General features: G+C 37.3%; 2 protein-coding genes across 6 annotated transcripts in view; one reads left to right on the top strand and one right to left on the bottom strand.

Moving 5' to 3' along the window:
• The first annotated feature begins 46 nt into the window (after positions 1-46).
• On the top strand, positions 47-12,209 carry LOC111158310 (family with sequence similarity 229 member B). 4 transcript variants are annotated; one of them, XM_022520278.1, is made up of 4 exons: positions 47-184; positions 8,801-8,957; positions 10,595-10,733; positions 11,999-12,209. In XM_022520278.1, the coding sequence occupies exons 3-4, from the start codon at positions 10,609-10,611 to the stop codon at positions 12,114-12,116; spliced, it is 243 nt and encodes an 80-aa protein (XP_022375986.1). In that variant the 5' UTR covers positions 47-184; positions 8,801-8,957; positions 10,595-10,608; the 3' UTR covers positions 12,117-12,209. The 4 variants fall into 4 exon arrangements, with proteins under 4 accessions (XP_022375986.1, XP_022375985.1, XP_022375987.1 ...); XM_022520277.1 differs by having other exon boundaries at positions 78-184; positions 8,798-8,957; XM_022520279.1 differs by having other exon boundaries at positions 78-195.
• Positions 12,210-17,812: 5,603 nt separating this feature from the next.
• The window catches only part of LOC111158255 (laminin subunit alpha 4), a 145,199-nt gene continuing 143,219 nt past the window's right edge, over positions 17,813-19,792 (bottom strand). For both annotated transcript variants that reach the window (XM_022520164.1, XM_022520165.1), the window contains exon 38: positions 17,813-18,282. In XM_022520164.1, the coding sequence (XP_022375872.1) occupies positions 18,137-18,282 (146 nt within the window). In that variant the 3' untranslated portion in view covers positions 17,813-18,136. The remainder of the gene's footprint in view (positions 18,283-19,792) is intronic.

Genomic DNA, 19,792 nt, shown 5'->3' with positions numbered 1-19,792 from the left:
AGTCACGCTGCTGCCGCAAGTCACTGCCGTCGCAACGCTCTTCTCTAGAATCAAGCTAAGTTTTTCCGTCAGAAGGCCGCGCAGGGGTACTTGCGTCCCACTGTTACCATAGCGAATGGGCCTCCGGACGGTAGATCCTGCTGCTTGCCAACATCTTTGAGCTTCGGCAGCTCCGGAAGCTGGGGTAACTGGCGGGTAATTAGGCCGTGGAGTGGGATTTTTAAATGTGTGTCTTTAAAAGTGTTTATGGCCTATGAGAGCCCTAGTTTTTGTTCAGTCTCGACACCCTGTGAGTTGGGTCAAATTCTGTTTAATCAGAGTCCTTGGGACGCTCAGCTTTCGAGCGTCTTTCCAGCAAGCCCTTTCTTCTAACAGAAAACAATGTCAACGAGCACACAGTAATCCCAGACAAATAGGGGTGTCAAGCTACAACCGAAACTAGGCAGTTGATAAACTTCGACATAAAAGCGCTTCAGAGACACAATCAGTGTTCGTGGAAGCTATATACTCCCGACATGAACTTTTAGGCCTTCCAGAGTATTCAAAAGAAGTCAAGACATGCATCCAGCCCCAAGAAGCCTATAATCTTAGATACACAGGAAATACTAAAACAATTTTTGTCTTACTCTATTGTTTGGTGCTGATTGTAAGTTCTGTAGGATTCAGTGGATGAGGATGTAGATCAGTAAACAAGTCTAGTGAAAGAGATGACATTAAAACTAGGCATTTGATTTATGTCAATTAGATGGAAGGAAGAAGACTAAGACTAAGACATTCCCGGAAATTACCAAGTACCAAAAATTTGTCAAGCATTGAAAAACACTCTAAACTGTTATTGATCAAGTTAGACCAGGCTTCAATTAAGAACTCCAGAACTTCTTCACTGAAATTAATAATTTCCACAAAATTGTGAGGAACTACAAAATCTTAGGATTTTGTAGGAAGCCAACTCCATTAAAAAAAAAAATAAAGTGTATGTGCAATTAGTGTGGGGTGATAGTAACCATAATATTTGATTGACTAGAACACCTTATTCCTCCACCAAGACAAATAATTTCTACATTCTCTGATAGCTGGTAAGTTTGAAGTTGTGATGGTTGGTTTATAGTGCTTAGGCTTTCCCACATTTCCATTTGGATGTTTTTAATTTTAGTATTTATATCCCTTGTGATTAACAGGTAACTTTTAATCCAGAATGTTTTGAAATTGCTAGATTTTACTCTTAACTGCTTATTAGTGAGCGTGGAGTCAGTGGTAGAGGTGTAGTTTGGAACCACCAATACCTCACTTCACGTCTTGATGTTGAAGTCCCAAAGCTTGGGGCTTCCCAAATTTGCAAAGTTTGGTCCAGTTTGTAGGCAGTGGTGTTAGTAGGTCTGTGCCAGTGAGTTATGGTGTCAGCTCATCTGGTGGTCTGGCTTCTGCAAGCTCAGTCTTTCATACAGTGGTGAGATCCAAGTCGTTAGTCCATGCAGGTCATACATGGGAACAAGTTAAATTAAGAAAGTCCTAACAGGCCTCGTTAATAACTTCAGTTTGGGGAGCATCAGAATGAGAGGCAATTCTGATTCAAAATCAAGGCAGAGCCTTGTATACTGGCCATTGCAGGACCTCAGTAGAAGCAGAAAAACTTTTTAGAGTTTATATTTTACAAGAACTCACACTGAAGTCATATATTTGAGCATAGCCTGGTGTCGAATACACTCCTCATTAGATGAGTCGATACCCCATTTAAGATATTCAGCAAACTCAGCAGGAAGAACCTAGGCCATCCTGGAGGGTTATACACAGCTCTAATGGAGTTATAATATACCTCCTTTGATACAGTGAAAAAAATATAACTTACCTTTCAAATTATAGCTGTAAGTAGGAGAATTGGTTTTAGAAATACAGAATTAGAAGCACAAAGAGGTAGATTAGAGAGCCAAAAATCAAATAACTGATGTTGATGAGAGGCTTGAGATAATCACAGAGAATATTGAGGCAAAGGACAAAGATATTAAAACTCTTAGAATATATGTGAAAGAAACAAAGATGGTTTGACATGAGATTAATAAGTGCCCCTAAAATAGAGAACACAGCAAATGGAAAAAGAAATGTCCTTACTGATAAAGAAAATCTATAGATTAAAAGGATACAGGATTAAGAATTATAGGAAGAGTATTAAGAGTATGCTTATCATGATGAATACTGAGTAATGTATAGAAATGTTGAATGTATTATACATCTGAAGCTAATATAACACTGTATGTTAATTATACTTCAATTTAAAAAGCATATATCATGTTCCATAGAAAAGTTTCTATAGAACAGTCAACACTAAGATATATCCTGGTTAAGTTACTCAATTTTCAGAATTAAAGAATTCTGTGGGTACCCAGGCAAGAAACAAATGCAACAGCGTGGGGTGGGGGGAATTTTGGAGAAAAAACAATAAGGGTTTCTTAGACTCACCTATAGCGCATTCAGTACTGGAAGACACTGAAAATATATTACAAAGTTCTGAGGGGGAATAAAATGTGTTCCAGGAAAGTTATACTCCTTTGACTTTCCAGGTTGTCACTTGAATATAATTAGAATTTGAGGGGGCTCTATCCATTTTTATTCCTGTTGGCACACTGCATTTCTGAGCCCATCTCTCTTTAATAAAACTTGACAAACATAACCATAGCAACCAATGTTTTACCAGCATTGTCTTCTAACTTCTTCCCCTTGAATTCAAGTTCATTAGTAAGTAATCCATCTTCTAGGTTATCACAAGAGTTTTGCAAAGGTTTTTCCCAATACATTTGCCATTAATAACATAAATAACTATCCTTTCAGCTTCCAGCAACAGTTTAACTATTTGCCCCATCCTCAACTGCCTGACCACTATGCTAGTGACTTATATTTTAGATTTTTGTTATGGCAGTTATTAAATCTGGACCTAAGTCTTTATAAGTCATGATAAATTTTGCTAAGTTGTGGTAACAACGAGCCCCTAAATGTCAGTGGTGTAAAACAATAAAGGTTTATATTTTTGCACAAGATCCATGTCTTTTGGGAGGTTGCTGTGGTTGCTTTATGTTTACCTCACTCGGGCACCCAGATTGCTAAACTACCACTGTTTGGTACATTCTTGTCTTTCTGGCAGAAGGAAAGACAACTCAGGAGGATCTTGCACTGCATTTAATGGCTGTTGTTAACGCACTGGCCAAACCTAGTCACATGAGCTCTGAGTAATCATAGGGGGGCAGGAATTGCAATTTCCAGAAGGCAGAAAGCCAGAAATATTTGATGAACAACATTTATAACATAACAAGCACTCTCATACATGATATCAGAATACAGTATTCCCTCTCCTTGAGTATGGACTAGACCTATTAACTTCTTTCTGATGAATAGAGCTCAAACAACACAACAGCCAATCTGAGTTGGGGAGACAGAACTGAAAATTCTGTGGGACCAAGGCAGCTAGAATTTTCAGAGCAGAGTGCCAGAGGGTGAGTATATAGAGAAAGCTCTGGAGATCTTCAGGGAATTTCTCTGAGCCTTAAACTGAGTACCGATCAGTATATGCATGTGGGGAAATTACCCAAGACTAAGGAATGAACCACTGGGAAGAAGGAGGCAGAACAATTTTGGGGGTTCACACAAGGCTGGAACTAGTTTACATTCCCAGTATTTTTAGTGGAAGAGCCCTTTAATATCTGGGGGTGTTGAGTACAGTAAGGATATTGCCTCAGTAGTGGAGAGACATTAGCCATAGATGAATGGCTTTTCTGATCTAGACTAGGAAAGCACAAAATCAAGCCTCCAAAGGGCCACGCTATATCCAAGTAGCTGTGTCCCAGATCAAAACTTGAAAGTGCTTAGAGGACTAAAATAAAACCCAGCATTAAACATCATAAAGTTTCCAATGTCTGCCATCAGATGAAAAATTGCAGGATAGGTGAAGATGTAGAAAACACTCCAAGTGAGGTTAAAAAGAAATCAGTAAAAGCAAACCAAGAGATGGCACAAATGAAAGAATTAGTAGACGAGGACATTAAAATAACATAATTATACTTCATATGTTCAAGAAGGCAGAAGGAAGCATAGCTTGGAAAGATTAAGAAGAGACAAATTATAAAAGACCCAAGTCAGACATCTAGAGATAAAAAAGAATTCAATGTCTAAGATGAAAAGTACACTGGATGGAATTAAGAACAGATTAGACATTGCAAATGAAGAGAGTAGTGAACTTAAAGATTTCAACAGTAGGAACTACCCAAAATAGAACCAAATGAGAACAAAAAAGGATCAGTGAGCTATGGGACAACTTCAGACAGCTTTATATATCATAATTGGAGTTCCAGAAGGAGGAAACAAAAACATACTTGAAGAGATGATGTCTGAAAAGTTTTCACATGTGATAAAAACTATGACCCCACAGACCTAAGAAGCTCAATGAAACTTTAGACACAGGAAACAGGAATAAAACTATACCAAGCACCTTCTAATCAAATTAATACCAGTGACTAAAGAAAATCTTAAAAGCACTCAGAGGAAAAAAACAAAAGATACACTACATGTAAAAAAACAAAGTTAAGAATAAAAGAAGACTTAGAAACAATTCAAGTCAGAAAACTGGAGCAAAATCTTTAAGTACTTAAAAAAAGGCCCGCAAGGGACGCCTGGGTGGCTCAGTTGGTTGGACAACTGCCTTCAGCTCAGGTCATGATCCTGGAGTCCTGGGATCGAGTCCCACATCGGGCTCCCAGCTCCATGGGGAGTCTGCTTCTCCCTCTGACCTTCTCCTCGCTCATGCTCTCTCTCACTGTCTCTCTCTCAAATTAAAAAAAAAAAAAAAAAAAAAAAGCCCACAAAACAAAACTGTTGACAGGATTATATACTCAGCAAAAATATTGTTCAAATATGGAGATGAAAGAAGTGGAGATGAAGTAAAAACATACAAAAATGGAATAAATTAATTGCTAGTAGAGTAGAACTGTTAAATGAAAATCTTCATTCAGATAAAAGGAAAATGATGTTGGAGGGAAATCTGGACCTACTGGAGGAGTTCAAGAACACTGAAAATGACAAATATGTGGGTAAATAAAAGACCAATCATTTTAAAAATTTTCTTTAAAAATAGTTGCTTAAAGAGAAACTTATAATGTGTTGTGGGATTTTCAATACATGTAGAAGTAAAATTTATGATAAAACAATACAAGATGGGACAGGAAATGGTTCTTTTAGTATGAGTTTCTTTGAGTGTAAGGTTCTTTTAGTGTATGTGAGGTGGCATAATGTTATTTAAGGCAAACAGAAAAGTTAAACATGTGTAATATAAACCCTAAAGTAACCAAAAAGAAAACAAAAAGTTGTAAAATAATAAGCCAGTAATGAAGACAGAATAGATTCATAAAATATACTCAGTTGTTTCAAAAGAACAGAATAAGAAAAAAGGGAAAAAAGAACAGCACAAATAGACTACAAATAGCAAGGGGGCATACAAATTCAGTTATATCTATCACATCAAGTATAGATAATTGAAACATGCTAATTAAAAGTTAGAGATCATCAGAGTAGATCAGAAAAAGCAAGACTCGACTATAAACGGTTTATAAGAAAACCACATTGAATATAAAGACCAAATAGGTTAAAATTTAAAAAATAGGCAAAGATAAATTACACTAACATTAATGAATAGAAAGTATCTATATAAATTTCAGAAAAAGTAGATTTCAGGGCACCTAATATTACTATAGACAAAGAAGGATAGTTTTTAATAATAGTTGTCAGTTCATCAGGAGGACATAGCACTACTAACTACTTATATACCTATTATCAGAGCTTCAAAATAATACGAAGCAAAAACGGCAGTATAGAAAGGAGAGACCAATGCATTCATAATTATATTTGGAGATTTCAACATCCTTATTTCAGTAATTGATGAGGAAGAATACAGGAAATCAGTAAGAATTCAGAAGACTTGAACAACTCTGTCAAACAAGTAATTACAATGGTAGTACAAACACTTCACTCCATGACAGCAGAACACATTTTTTTTTCAAAGGTAGGTGGAACACTTACCAGGATAGTCCATATTCTGACCATAAGCAAGTCTCAATAAATGTAAAATAATTATAATCATACAAAGAATGTTCTCTGCCAACAATGGATTCTAAGAAATCAGTAAAAGAACTAGCTACAATATTTCCATATATTTGAAAACAAAATAACACAGTTCTAAATAACTCATAGGTCAAAGAAGAAGCCAAGAGGAAAATTTTTAACTGAAGGTAATGAAAATACAACATTTCAAAATTTGTGGAATGAATCTCAAGTAGTGCTTTGATAGAAATTTATAGAATTAAACGCTTATATCAAGAAGGTAGGTCTCAAAGATCTAGGCTTCTGCTTTAACATACTAGAAAAAGAGAAACAGATTAAGCCCAAAGTAAAGAGAAAAAAAGGAAATACTAAAGATTGGAGAAGAAATCAAGTAGAAAACAAAATTAACAGAAAAAATCAACGAAAACCTAATACATTTCCTGAAAGATTAAAATCCTTTTGTGAGCTCCCTTGCTCATGAAGTCTTCGACTTGGGTTCCTGTTCCTGCTTGGTTTAGCCTCTACTTACTTCTCTGAACTTATTTCTTTTTTATTTTCTCTATTATGGTTATGCTGGCCTTTCATATTTTCTGTTGTTTTCTCTCTGGCACATGATCTTTGCACATGCTGCTTCCTCTGTTTGTCCCATCCTCAGCTGTCTCAGTGTTTCTAATTCCCACCCATTTTCATCTAGTTAATGTCTACTCATTCTTTAGACTTAGGTTTGATATCCTAGTCTAGGGCATACACTACCCTAACCTGTAAACTCTACTAGGATAGACACTGTGTCTTGCTCAATATTTTATCTTCAGCACTTAACGTATGCCTGGCTCATGGTGGATTCTCAGCAAATATTTGCTATACACATGAATTCCTCATGGTAGACCTGCTGTTTTAGGATATGACAAATTCAAGCATTACTCCTTTCCTGCATTTCATGAATCAATATTCTGAGGGTTGAAAGATTATTATTACTGTCAGGTTTATGAGGATTAAGAGAGTATTTAGAAATTTTACCATCTTCAACACCGCTCCCGCCTAAATATCTATACTTCATATAGTCATCCATTTCTCTGTGAAGATCTGCTGGAGAGTCAGGTTCTTTTTGGTGATGTATTATTACTGTAGTGCTAGAAAGTTTCATCATTAAGGCTACTGTTTGGTTTATTTCATTGTGTCACCCATACCAAAAAAAGAAACTTGGTACAACTTGTGCCAAATAAATAGTTAAAAATCATAGTAAATTAGAGAGGAATTTATGAATATTTCACATGCAGATACTTCACTTTGTAGTTTAAAAATATATCAATGACTAGAAAGTGAAATAAATGCTTCAACACTCTGATTTCAAGAATTGTGCATGAAGATAAATGTGTGCTGGTGAAATTTTTGTATCTCAGACATTGGCTTTATTCCATATTAGATTTTTTTTACTCCTCAAAACAACTCTATGATGTAGAAATTCACACCATTTTTTTCAGGAAAACTTTTAGTGATTTGCTCAAAGTCTCAGACTTAACATTGTGTTAAAATTCAAACCTAATTTTCCTGTCAAAACCTAACATTTTCCCACATCACCTCCACTAGAAAATGTAAACTATTAAAATTTTTTGCCACCCTAAGGATCAAATGTTTAGGTCCTAATGCTACATTAGCTAACAATGGCTAGCAATTATTTCAGTTTGTCTAACTATGACACAGTCAGTTAAATGGTTTCTCCAAGCTAAAATTGTGATCAACTATTCACACATGGCACCCTAGTAAGAAAAAGAAGGTAGAGGTAAGATTTTGTCTAACATCAACTTATATATGTAAAATGCCAACTTCCCATAATGTAAATCATATGAAAACAGAACAGTGGGAACTTAGAAAATGTGGGTAGTAAAAAAGATTTTCATTAAATGAAAAAAATGCTTAGTATCATTTAAAAGTTTGTCATCCACTATGAAAACTGAAGAAAGAAAAAGATTAGCTGAAGAGAAATGTTCTGGCTTAAGGGTTATACCTTAGTATTCTATTCAGTGAGGTACGCTATTGCTACATAAGTTGGGAGAGGGAGGGCAGTCCAGAAGATAAGTTTCATCTTGTTGCTGGGGCTGTGAATTGAGACATTTTATTCTTTAGCAGATAGGAGCCTATGTGAAAGAATTCTGATGTCATAATTTTTGGGTGTCTCCGTGACATTTGATCATCATTCCTTTGGCAAAGATGGTACAAACAGAGGAGAGCCTCAGGGTCCAGGGAACAGAACAGAGGACAGTACAAGGTGTATTCTTATTTTTCAGTTGTCCTTATTTCTGTCGTTGGGGAATTTCAAGGTTCTTGAGGGAATAGAAAAGAAGAGTTAGTCCAGACATTAGGGAGAAGATGTAAAGAATCCCTTATAGGAAGAGCCATAGAGAAATTTATAAGGTACAGTTTGAGACCTTTGGTATGGGATGAGGATATAGTTACATTAGATTAGTTTGTATTAATAGTTAAGGGAAAAACTGGAAGCTGAAGATAGTGAGGAAATTGGGATATAAAGTGAGAAGAATCTCATGATTTTGTACAGACTGTAGGTTTAGAATAAAAATAAATTCATTCATAGATTAAAATATTTCATATTGTTGGAGAATAAGGCAGTGACAAGAATAAGACTGTCAAACTTCAGAGACAGATTTTTTGTTGAGTTTCAGCTTGGTGCTGGAGCTATGAATTGTGACATTTTATTCTTTAGCAGGTAGGAAACTATGTGAAAGAATCTTCTGATGTAATAATTTCTGGGTGTCACTGGAACATTTGATCATCATTCCTTTGGCAATTCCAGCCTTCTATGGAAAGTCAGTAGAAGCAGTTGATTTATTCACCTCTACGGGAATCAGACTCAGCCTATTTTGGTAAGTCTATGTATCCTTGATTGAATTAGCTAAAACTTAATACCTACATAAATAAGATAGTTACACTAAACCATAGATTTTACTGTAGTTTTACTAACTTATCAATGAGCCTTTCACTTTTTTTCCTTGATAAAGGAAACACATAGTCTATAAAAACCAATATATATTATATTCAAATCCCTAAACTTTAATAATTTAGTTTTATTATTATCACAACAAACACTTATTAGGCATAGAATACTGTTCTAGGCATAAAAAACAGTTATAAGACATATTTCATTTTTCCTGTCTTGTTGAACACATATACATTTATATAAAATAGTTATTAATTACCGTGTGCCAGCCACTGTTCTAGATATTAAGGATTCAGTCAGTAGTGACAAAGATAGGCATGAAATGGGGAGGGGGTGCAATGATTAAGCAAAAACATTTACAAAAAATAGGTCACTAGTTCTCAACAGGGGATGATTTCTTCCCCTCTCCACCAGGGAACATTTTGGGAATGTCTGGAGACATTTTTGTTTGTTACAACTTTGGGAGTGGGGGGCTATTGGTGTGTAGTGAGGACTTCATGGTATAAAACATCATACAGAGCACAGGCCAGCTTCTTCTATCCCCAACAAAAAGCTATGTGGCCCCAGCTGTGCATCGTGTCACAGTAGAGAAATCCTGAATTAGAGTGGTAACTGTTCCAAAGCCAAAACAGAGAGTGCTAGGAAAACATCTATAGTGGAATGGTTATGGAAGGCTTCTCTGACCAAGTAAAATGTAAATTCAGACTTAATGAATAAGTTGGTCTTAGCAAGTAAGGAGTGGGGAGCAGTAGGGTGAGGGAAGAGTTCTAAGTAGACACTATAGTAGGCAGTAAAGAGCTTATTTTATATAGTTGTGTGTGTGTGTGTATTATACTTATATCTCATATATATGTTACATTGTATGTGTATGTGTACATAGATTTAATAATGCCCAGCAGCATCTGCTGGGTACTAATAGTTAACATTTATTGAGCACGAACTATGTGTTAGGCACTGCATTTTATAGGTATTACCTTTTTTAATCCTCACTATTATCCTGGAAGGAGTTACTGTTATTCCAGATTTATCCTTGGGAAACATACTTGGTTAAGTACCTTGCTTAGGATTACATAGTTGAACTCTCCCACTTTCTTAACTAATATGCTGTAATTATAGAGAGGAGGTGCCGACGAATGATCATCAAGGACAGGGTTAAGGGAAGCTATCATGGAGGATGTGGGGCTCGGCTCTACTTATAAGGAAGAGAAGGGCTTGGCAGAGAGTTGGGGATTGGAAGTAGGGGCTCAGGCTTGTTGATTGTAACACCCACTTCAAGCAAGCTAGTTTTTTTCCCAATAGAGCAGAAAGAGATTTCACTAATGTTAACCACAGGACACAATTTACTTCTACCATCTAATGGCTGTTTTATATTTGTTGCTAGCATTCAAATTGTGTGTGAGGGGGAGTTATATAATATAACATTCATATACTTTTATAGATAGTTTAAAATGTCAGTTTCAGAATGTTTTTATATACCTGTGACAAAGTAATAACATTAAAGACTCCAAAGAACTTTTTGAAGACAACTCAGCCCCATGCCATTATTTTAACTTTCTGATCTAGGTTTTCAGTGAATTATGCCTTTTCGGTTTGGGACCCAGCAAAGGAGGTTTCCGGTAGAAGGTGGAGATTCTTCAGTTGGGCTGGAATCTGGGCTGAGCTCCAGCGCTGCCTGTAATGGGAAAGAGATGTCACCAACTAGGTAAGGTCTGCTTGTCCTGATGACTGAGGAAATGTGTAATGGCTATTATCAATGTAAGCTTGAGTTGATGATGTTCAATATTGGCAAGAACAAAGTCCAGGGCCATTAAATTAATATTAACAAACATTGCTGTTATGAAATTAGTATTAACAGATTCCAGGTTTTCTAAGCACTAGTCTGTCTTTGGTACCTCTGTAAGTCTCAGTGATAGAGCAGTTCTTTTTTTGGGAAGGGGGGTACATTTTTAGTTAGATTGTTGTTATTGTTGTTTTTGATAGTTACAAGAAAGATGGCATTCATTTGAACAAGCAAATCTTTAAGGCTACTGTATGCCAAGCATAAGGCTACAAATATTAAGAAGTCCCCAACCTCAGATTTAGTGTCACTTTGGCTTTGATCTGACTTTCAGCAGAAAGACAGTAATACAGAGTATGAATGTTTTATAAAGCAAAATTATTTTCTGCAAACTGGAGAAAAGTATAACAAAGAGGATTTGTTCCACTTTTCTGCTGCTTACCAGAGCAAACCATCAAATACTACATTGTTAGACTCCATTCTCACGGCTTGGAAATTTTTAGAACACAGATTTGAGCTTAATAAGTCAGGTACTTTAAAAATCAGAGTTATTCAAGAATGCAGTACTATTTTGGGAAGTACTAAACACTTGTCTTTAGAAACGTCTTAGGTTAGGTGATTATCTGGCGGGAATGTTGGAACAGAAATCCAAGCACTAGATGTATTTTGGGACTAGAAGTCGTTTAGAGATTCTTTTAAACCTGAGATTCAGTGCTCGCTTCGGCAGCACATATACTAAACCTGAGATTCAATCAGCATTTGAATAGTATATGGAATAGTATGTTCAGTTTTGTATTTTTCCACAAATATTCTAGTTTTTAGGTCACTTGAAGTGATTTTAAGGTGCATGTATGCATAAAGTGCCGTAGAATCATCACTATGTTTACAACTATGCACTCCCCCCCACTCCTCTTTTTGCCATTGAGCAATCACTGCATACCGTTCAAAATGATCATACAGAGGGTTATTTTATATTTATGAATTTTCTGCGCCTAAATGTATGGCAACAACCAGAACTTCTTTGCAGCATAAGTCTAAAATGTTTGGCTCATCAATGCCACTCTGTTATAATTATATCGGGACATTCAAAGCTTTCAAAATGATTTAAAACCGTTGATACGCAAGCTCTGCTGCTCTGAAAAAATTTCCTTTTTAGTATCTAACCACATGTCATTTGCTCTTTTATTCAGGCAACTCCGAAGATGCCCTGGAAGTCATTGCCTGACAGTAACTGATGTTCCTATCACTGTCTACGCGACAATGCGAAAGCCACCTGCACAGAGCAGCAAGGAAATGCACCCTAAATAGCATCATTAAGCCTTTTGTAGAGGTTTGACTAGGTCAAGGGTAATGGGCCAGTATCATCTTATGATCTGATAAACAAATAAAAGTGGTGGCACCTTTGGATGATGACAGTGGTGGAAATAGTTTCTTTCCGTGGGAAAACACACAAGGCCGTCTGTAAAATACGTAGTGATAAGCCATCAGTTACATTTGATAGATAAGACAGAATAATATTTCACAATTAGAAAGTATTTTAGAGATCCTTTGGCTCACAGTGGATCATTAATATCAGTAATTCAAGATGAAGGTTAATCCACCTTGATTATCCATCATGAAGGGCCTGTTCTACATACTTAATGTGTTTTAGGCTGGTTTCCTTTGTTTATATTTGGGTTGCCACTTAGCTGAACCCTTTCATTAGGATACCCTAAGCCAATTTCTGGCTTGATATCTTTTTTTTTTTTTTTTTTGAAGATTTTATTTATTTATTTGACAGAGAGAAAGAGAGAGAGAGAGCGGGAACACATATGTGAGAGAGCACAAGCAGGGAGAGCAGCAGGCAGAGGGAGAGGGACAAGGAGAATCTGGCTTCTCAAAGTGCAAGGAGCCTAATGTGGGGCTCGATCCCAGAACTCTGGGATCATGACCTGAGCCAAAGGCAGATGCTTAACTGACCTGAATCCCAATAAATTGTAAACTTTAGAGTTATCTCTAAAAACAAACGATAACAGAGAGCTAATACCAAATAGTGGAGATAAAATGGAATAAATATCACTCAATCCTAAAGAAGGCAGGAAAAGGGGAAAAAGGGAACAAAGATAATGAATTAAGCTAAATTATATTGATATTTACATTAATTACAAAAGGTCTAAATATTTCAATGAGTAGGCAGAGAGATTCTCAGATTGGCTAGAAAAGAAGATGCTATCTACTTGGACTTACTTTAAATACTAAGACACAGGGGCGCCTGGGTGGCTCAGTGGGTTAAAGCCTTTGCCTTCGGCTCGGGGTTATGATCCCAGGGTCCTGGGATTGAGCCCCACATCAGACTCTTTGCTCCACAGGGAGCCTGCTTCCTCCTCTCTCTCTGCCTGCCTCTCTGCCTACTTGTGATCTCTGTCTGTCAAATAAATAAATAAAGTCTTAAAAAAAAAACATTTAAAGAAAAATACTAACACATAAATTAAAAATATGAAAGGTAAAAATAGATATACCATGTAAACATTAATCAAAAGAAAGTTGGAATAGCCTATATTAATAATAGACAAGGCAATTTTAGAACAAAGACTACTACCAGGGATAAAGAGAGGCATTTCATAATGTTAACATTGTTGTAACAATTTTAAGTGTTTATGCAGAGCTTCAAAATATATGAATCAAAACTGATGAAATTGAAAAGAAACAACTCCACATTTTATAGTTGGAGATTTCAACATCTTTCAGCAACTGGTAGAAGAATGATAGTATGGCAGAAATGGTACATCTTTTCAAGTACACATGGAAAACTCCAAGAATAGACCACATTGTAGCCAGCAAGTCTCAATAAACTGAAAAATAGGCAAAATATACAGAGTATGCAAATATATTCCACAGGAGGATTAAGAAAAGGATCCAGAGAATCTCCAAATATTGGAATACTAAATGACACGTTTTCAAATAACCCATGAATAAAGAGGAAATGACAGGAGAACTTTGAAGAGTATTTTGAGCTGAATGAAAATGGAAACACATCAAAATGGATGGCATAGAGATGAATAGTGCTTAGAAAACATTACATTTTTGCATTAGAAAAGAGGAAACATCTCAAGTGAATGATCTAAACTTTCACCCTAAGAAAGCAGAAAAGATGGGCAAAGGAAACCCAAACCAGCAGTAAGAAAGAAAGAATAAAGACCATAGATCAATAAAATAAAAATAAATAATAGAGAAAAATTAATGAAACCAAAAGCTGGTACTTTGAAAAGATCAATAAAATCGATAAGCCTCTAAGCAGAATTAATTTCCTCTAAACGAGAAAAAAAGACACAAACTACTGACATCAGGAATGAAAGTAGAGACATTACTGTAGATCATAAAGACATATTAAAAGGATAAACCAGTACGTTTCTTACCATATGAATTCTTTACTCTTCTAAGGCCTCTGCCTTGAGTAAATCCTTCCTACACTGCTTACAGAGCTAGATCTGGGCTTTCTGTAAGGGGATATAAGCAGGTTTGGGGGCATCATGCCTTCATAACCTTCTTCCAGGTTGACATCAGCTCATTCATCTTTAGACGTGATCACTTTAAAGCATATTTTGTTGAGGTGGCCCATTTGGCTCACTGTAGAGGCACTACGGGTCTGGCAAGGTTGGTGAAGCACTCAGTGCTGGGAAGCCGCCATTACTACACCTCAGCACCTCCTTGAGGGATTCAGTCGCTGCTTCCGGCTGGTCACATCATGCTATCTTCCTCTTGTGTGTGCTTTTCTGTCCCGTGCTTTGGCAGGTGATAACGGGCTTTCATTTCTCAATCTCATCTAACCACCACCCCTCCCAACCTGCCACCTGGGCCATTCTGCCCCCTAGCAGTGTCTTCCGGGGTTGATGTCCTCTGGTGTTGTGAAGTTTAAAAACTGAGTGGCCTTTTCCATGTAGCTAACCTTCTTCTCTACTTTTCAGGACTTGGAAGGTTACCAAAGATCTGAGGGAGTGCTTCTTGTCTCTCTGGTGGGTTGTATCATTTTTTTCCCTCCCTACATCCTCAGCAATCAGAGATCCCTGGGGCTTAGAGGATCCCTAGTGGAGGGTGAATACCAGATTTTTTTTTCCCTCAAGAGTCTTTGGTACTTTACAAGGGATTGCACTGGGAGATAAGGTGAGGGGTAACTTCTGTGGAAATTCTGCTTTCCTGAAATTCACTCAACGAATACGTAGTGAGCATAAACCTAGGTATCAAGTGCTACTCCATTGCTCTTACAACACATCAGTGAATAACCCACACAATTTCATGGAGTTTACATTCTGGGTGTGCCTCATTTTTTGTCCTTCTAGTCTCTTTAGACTGTGTGTGGGGGGATCAAACTGGGGGATTGTCATGTTACATTGTTGATTATGCTGAAATGGTTTCTCTGAGTCAGTCCTAGAGGAGAAGGGATTGACTCCACACTTCAAATATGATGTATTTACTGTTTTATGGCCCCAGCTATGGGGCGTAGTCACAGATTTAAGGAAATAGAAAAGACTCTACTTGACACCCTATACTACCCTGTTACAGACAAGGATGTAGGGGCCCAGAGAACAAATGGATCCTAGTATCTTCTGAAATGCATTCCCCCCCCACAAACTCTGGGCTGAAAATTGAGGGCGTGTGTACCAGACAACGGGCAGGTAGATGTATTATCCTCCATCTACAGAATGGGAGATGCTGCTAAGTGCTTGATTCTTTTCATGTTTTCCAATTCAGAATTTTAAGAGAAAATAATCTGATTGTTTGAATTCATCTTTACACACCACTAGATAATGGGATGTTGCTGTAGTACAGTCCTCTTGTCCAGTCAGCTGTAGTCATGACAGGAAGAGGTAGGATACGGGCCTAAATAGGGCTCCTCCTTCAAACTAGGGCCATGGGAAACCTCTTCATTTTGAAAGGCTCCGAACTAGCAGGGAACAAAACAAAATTGGTCAAAATTACTATGAGCTCCCAACCCGTATTTCTCTATATGAAATCCTGATACACTGTGTTTAACTAATAGAAAAAAAAATATGACTTTCCTCTCCCTAGACTGAAGCTGGAAGAAGATGGAGTCCCATCTGAGAGCTGAGTCAGGCTCTTAAGAATGGCAAATTCGAAGTTTCAGGTCATTGTGTGGTGGTTTGTAGGTATATGAGTCGGTGGTTCTGTAGGTTCTCATTTGCCAAGTACAGGAGTGTGAAATATGAACTCTGCAAAGTGGCTTTGTAAATTGTGGAGAAGGTAGAAGAATTTTTGTGTTTTCAGTCTGTGTATGTGAGCCCCTGTGCACGCCTGCTGGAACCACTGAGTCGGTCCAGACAGGGTCAGCAGCTGGGCTGTTTTTGTTTACTTCGTGCTATTGCGGAGAATGAGGAACTAGGTGGCCCTCTAGGATGCTTCTGGAAAATCTTTTGGAAAAGAAAATGGTAGGGTGTTTCAGAACCACTTCTTCCTGTTTGGGTCTGACAGAGGGAATATTATGAGGGTGCAGTGTGTTTTGATCACTGGGTCAGTCTACACTTGCTAAAGCTCTAGACTTTTGGGATTCAGAGTTGTTAGTTTCGATGTCACATACGGCTCTTAGAAGGTTTTGTTTGGTCAGCCTGGTATTGTGGTTGCTGTTGCTTTAATTTAATTAGTTACCAATGGAAAACTCAGGCTATTCCAAACTCCCCAAATTTCACATTTCCAGCTTCTGTTGGAATTCTGGCCCTTTAAGACTCGTGTTCTTTCATGGTTGAGAGTCAGTTCAGTTGAACAACTGCAGGCTTTTTAGGTAGGTCTGGCAGGTGCCCTCTTAATTTTGTCAGTCAAACCCTACCACTTTACTCCTTTATGGTAACTCACCAGCTCTGTAGGCACTGGGGTTTGTGACTCCAGACTTAGAGAACAGCTGGTAGCTGGCAGATAGTTCTCTGGAGGCAGGAAGCAAGGGGATAATCACGCTGCCCTTTGTTTTGAAACCTGGCTCTTCAGCCTAGCTGAATGACAGCCGACAATATATCCCTAACTTTTCTAAGTTTCAGGTTTCTCATCTGCAAATGCCACCTCATAGGATTAATGTAACGATCAAATCAACATGAACTTATCATGGAGTTTAGAATGCAGTAACTCCTCTATGAATTGATATTAGCTATTTTCATTGATATCTTCAACTTTATTATTAATGTACTTGAGACAGGAGGGTAGCAGGGGAATAGATGTGTATCTATCATCTATCTTATACAGTAACTTACATATATGTTTTTCCCCAAGGTCAAAGATTATTTTATTCCCTTAGTAATTCTTCAAAATATTTTATGCCCCCTTCCCTTGCCCCCAAATTTATTCCTTTTACATATCCTTAATCCTATTGCTGTGAGGGCCTATTTTATCTCCTTCTGTCTTCAATATTGATTATCTTTTCATGTAGAATTCTTTTATTTCAGTTTCTGTGTTTAAATATCACACCAGCTATTCAAGCTTATTTTTTTCCAGACTTTATGAATATAGACACCTAAAAAAATCATAAAATTAGAAAATACTAGTTGTGTTGTAGATATGTGGGGGAAAAACTTTTAATAGAAGGACTTTTATACTTTTAAATAGAATTTTATGATTATGTCCTACTTTCTTTGCTATAATGTCCTCAATGTTTCTTATAGAACACACAGTAATAATATCTTACAGGAACTTCCCCTCATGCCGTTTTCTTTTTCTTTTAAAGAAAGAAGGGGGAAAAAAGTGTCCTTTTTTCTCCTCTAGAAACAGTTAAGTTATGCTTCCATTTTTCTAATGATGTGTTAGAAATTTACTTTATTAAACCTTGTAACTGCTATAAACCTAAAATATTCTTGTTACGCTGTTAGATCAAACCAAAGTACTAAAAGCAAAGCTACCATCTAATTCCAGATTTTATGTAAATTAGTAAATGTTTTCAGGATTAAGAAAATACACCTCAGATATTTTGGTGTAATTCAGTTCAAAGTATCATCCCTGAAAGAAAGATGAATCTGAGAATCTAGCCATACTTGCAAATGTGTGCCAGTGTTTATTTAGAATCCCTTCTATTTTATTAGAAACGGGAACAGTAATTTCACCAGCAGGAAATAATACAATGCAAGTAAGTGTGACACTCCTTTGATTGTTGTTCACGGCAGACACCTTGGATCCAAGGTAAGAATCCAAATGAGAAATAATAAACCTCCATTCCCTGGTGATTCATTTATTAAGTCCTGCTCAACTAGATGAAGGCTCCCACTGGGAGGAAGAGTTGCTGTTCCTCCTGGCTGGCTTTGCGTTTCTTTCAGTGCTCTAAAGAACTTTGTACGGGGCAGCTTTGCTCTGCTGTGTCAGGCCGTGGGACAGGAGTTGATGCTCACAGCGCCGCTGACCAGGGCTGCTTTGCTGAAGCTCACGGGGCGCCCGTCAATCACGAAGTGACGGATGCATCCTGTGAAGGGTCTGCCAGGGGCCAGGCGTGGTGTCAGTAGAGACTCTGGAAAAGGGAAGAAATGAAAACAAAGATTGCAGGTGAGCCCTTCCAAGCCCAAATATTACTCTGGCAAATATATGCGTAACAACGCTCACATCATCAAGATGATTTACATGTCAAAATGGAACATTTTCTCAGGAACTTTATCTGCTTCTGAAGTAATTTCAGGACCTACCTATGCTGATGCTTTTTAGAGTTAACTTTGCCTGGTTCTCACTTATTTTGGGTGATTTACTGAGAAAAGGGGAAGGGATTTAGGCTTCTACACTATTTTTAGACTTGGTTAATGTTTCTGTTTAATTTGTATCATTACCCTTCACCCTTAAGCCTCCACACTTTTGCCAAGCTCATGAAATATAATGAGAAAATAATGAATTCACATAAGCTAAATTTTAATTTTTCTGAGCTCAGGATTTAAGAACTATAAATAGGAGGTGCTTGGGTGGCTCAGAGGGGTTAAGCCTCTACTTTCAGCTCAGAACATGGTCTCAGGGTCCTGGGATTGAACCCCACATCGGGCTCTCTGCTCAGCAAGGAGCCTGCTTCCCCGCTCTGCTGCCTACCTCTCTGTCTACTTGTGATCTCTCTCCCTGAGTCAAATAAATAAGTAAAATCTTAAGAAAAGATCTATAAATAGGATAATGATAACTGGTCTAGTCTTTTCATGGGCAGGGGTGTCCTGTAGTATGCCAGGGGAACTTTCTCCCCTTATCTTAGAGATCTAGAAGAAACCTTACGCTTATTAATTGTACAGATACAATTAAATGTGTTGGATGATAGAAGCAATATAATTTAAAGCAATTTAGAGAGCTTAGAAATATCATGGAATTAAAATCCACTTAGTCAAAGCTTATTATTATGTACAAACAGCTATGTGAGCAGTAGCAGATAAAAGATGGAAAACACTTAGAAATCACTAACTCAGGAAGGAACATAAAACAGGACAGCAAATTAAATATCATTAAGCAGCTGTAATAAGTTTCCTAAGCAGCGTAGATTAAGACTATGCAGAAGCTTGTACTGAAAATAAATCATGGAAATCGCATTTCATATGGAGAATGATAATTAGAAAGTTTTAGATTTGGAAGGGGCTGAGAGATCACTTCCCTTTGTCTCTAGATTAGACTATATATATTCTTCGAGCTGCTCAGTGTATTTCATCATCAGAATAAAAATGCGTGAACGGGAAAGAGTATAAGGGGCAGAAATATTTATTTCTTTCGCCCATTTTGGAAACTAGTTTTAGAACATGGATTTTGATTCTGTTCAAGCTTACTACCCTGTGGTTCACGGGGAACATCATCTAGAGGAAATAATTCATATAGAAATTATGGTCTTCATAATTCACCACACAATTTATTGTAGGTACTGACAATAAAGTGTCCCGGAACCCTAAGTAACTGATTAATAAAATCAACAGATGATTTTAAGAGCAAACATTCCTCAGGTCGAAAGCTTGACTATATACAGAATAATCCAAGGTTTTCAGTAGAGGAATGATCAGATCTGTATG

This window comes from Enhydra lutris, unplaced genomic scaffold (assembly GCF_002288905.1).
Source record: "Enhydra lutris kenyoni isolate GAN:26980312 unplaced genomic scaffold, ASM228890v2 scaffoldscaffold58, whole genome shotgun sequence".
Classification (NCBI taxonomy): Eukaryota; Metazoa; Chordata; class Mammalia; order Carnivora; family Mustelidae; genus Enhydra; species Enhydra lutris.
Note: the sequence above shows the minus strand (reverse complement) of the source record. Positions and strands in the feature narration are given on the sequence as shown.

What these genes read in the sequence shown, in the direction of transcription:
- LOC111158310 (XM_022520278.1), top strand. Translation starts at nt 10,609, where the DNA reads ATGCCTTTTCGGTTTGGGACCCAGCAAAGGAGGTTTCCGGTAGAAGGT. An exon ending in AAAGAGATGTCACCAACTAG is followed by an intron (nt 10,734 to 11,998) that starts GTAAGGTCTGCT and finishes TCTTTTATTCAG; the next exon opens with GCAACTCCGAAGATGCCCTG.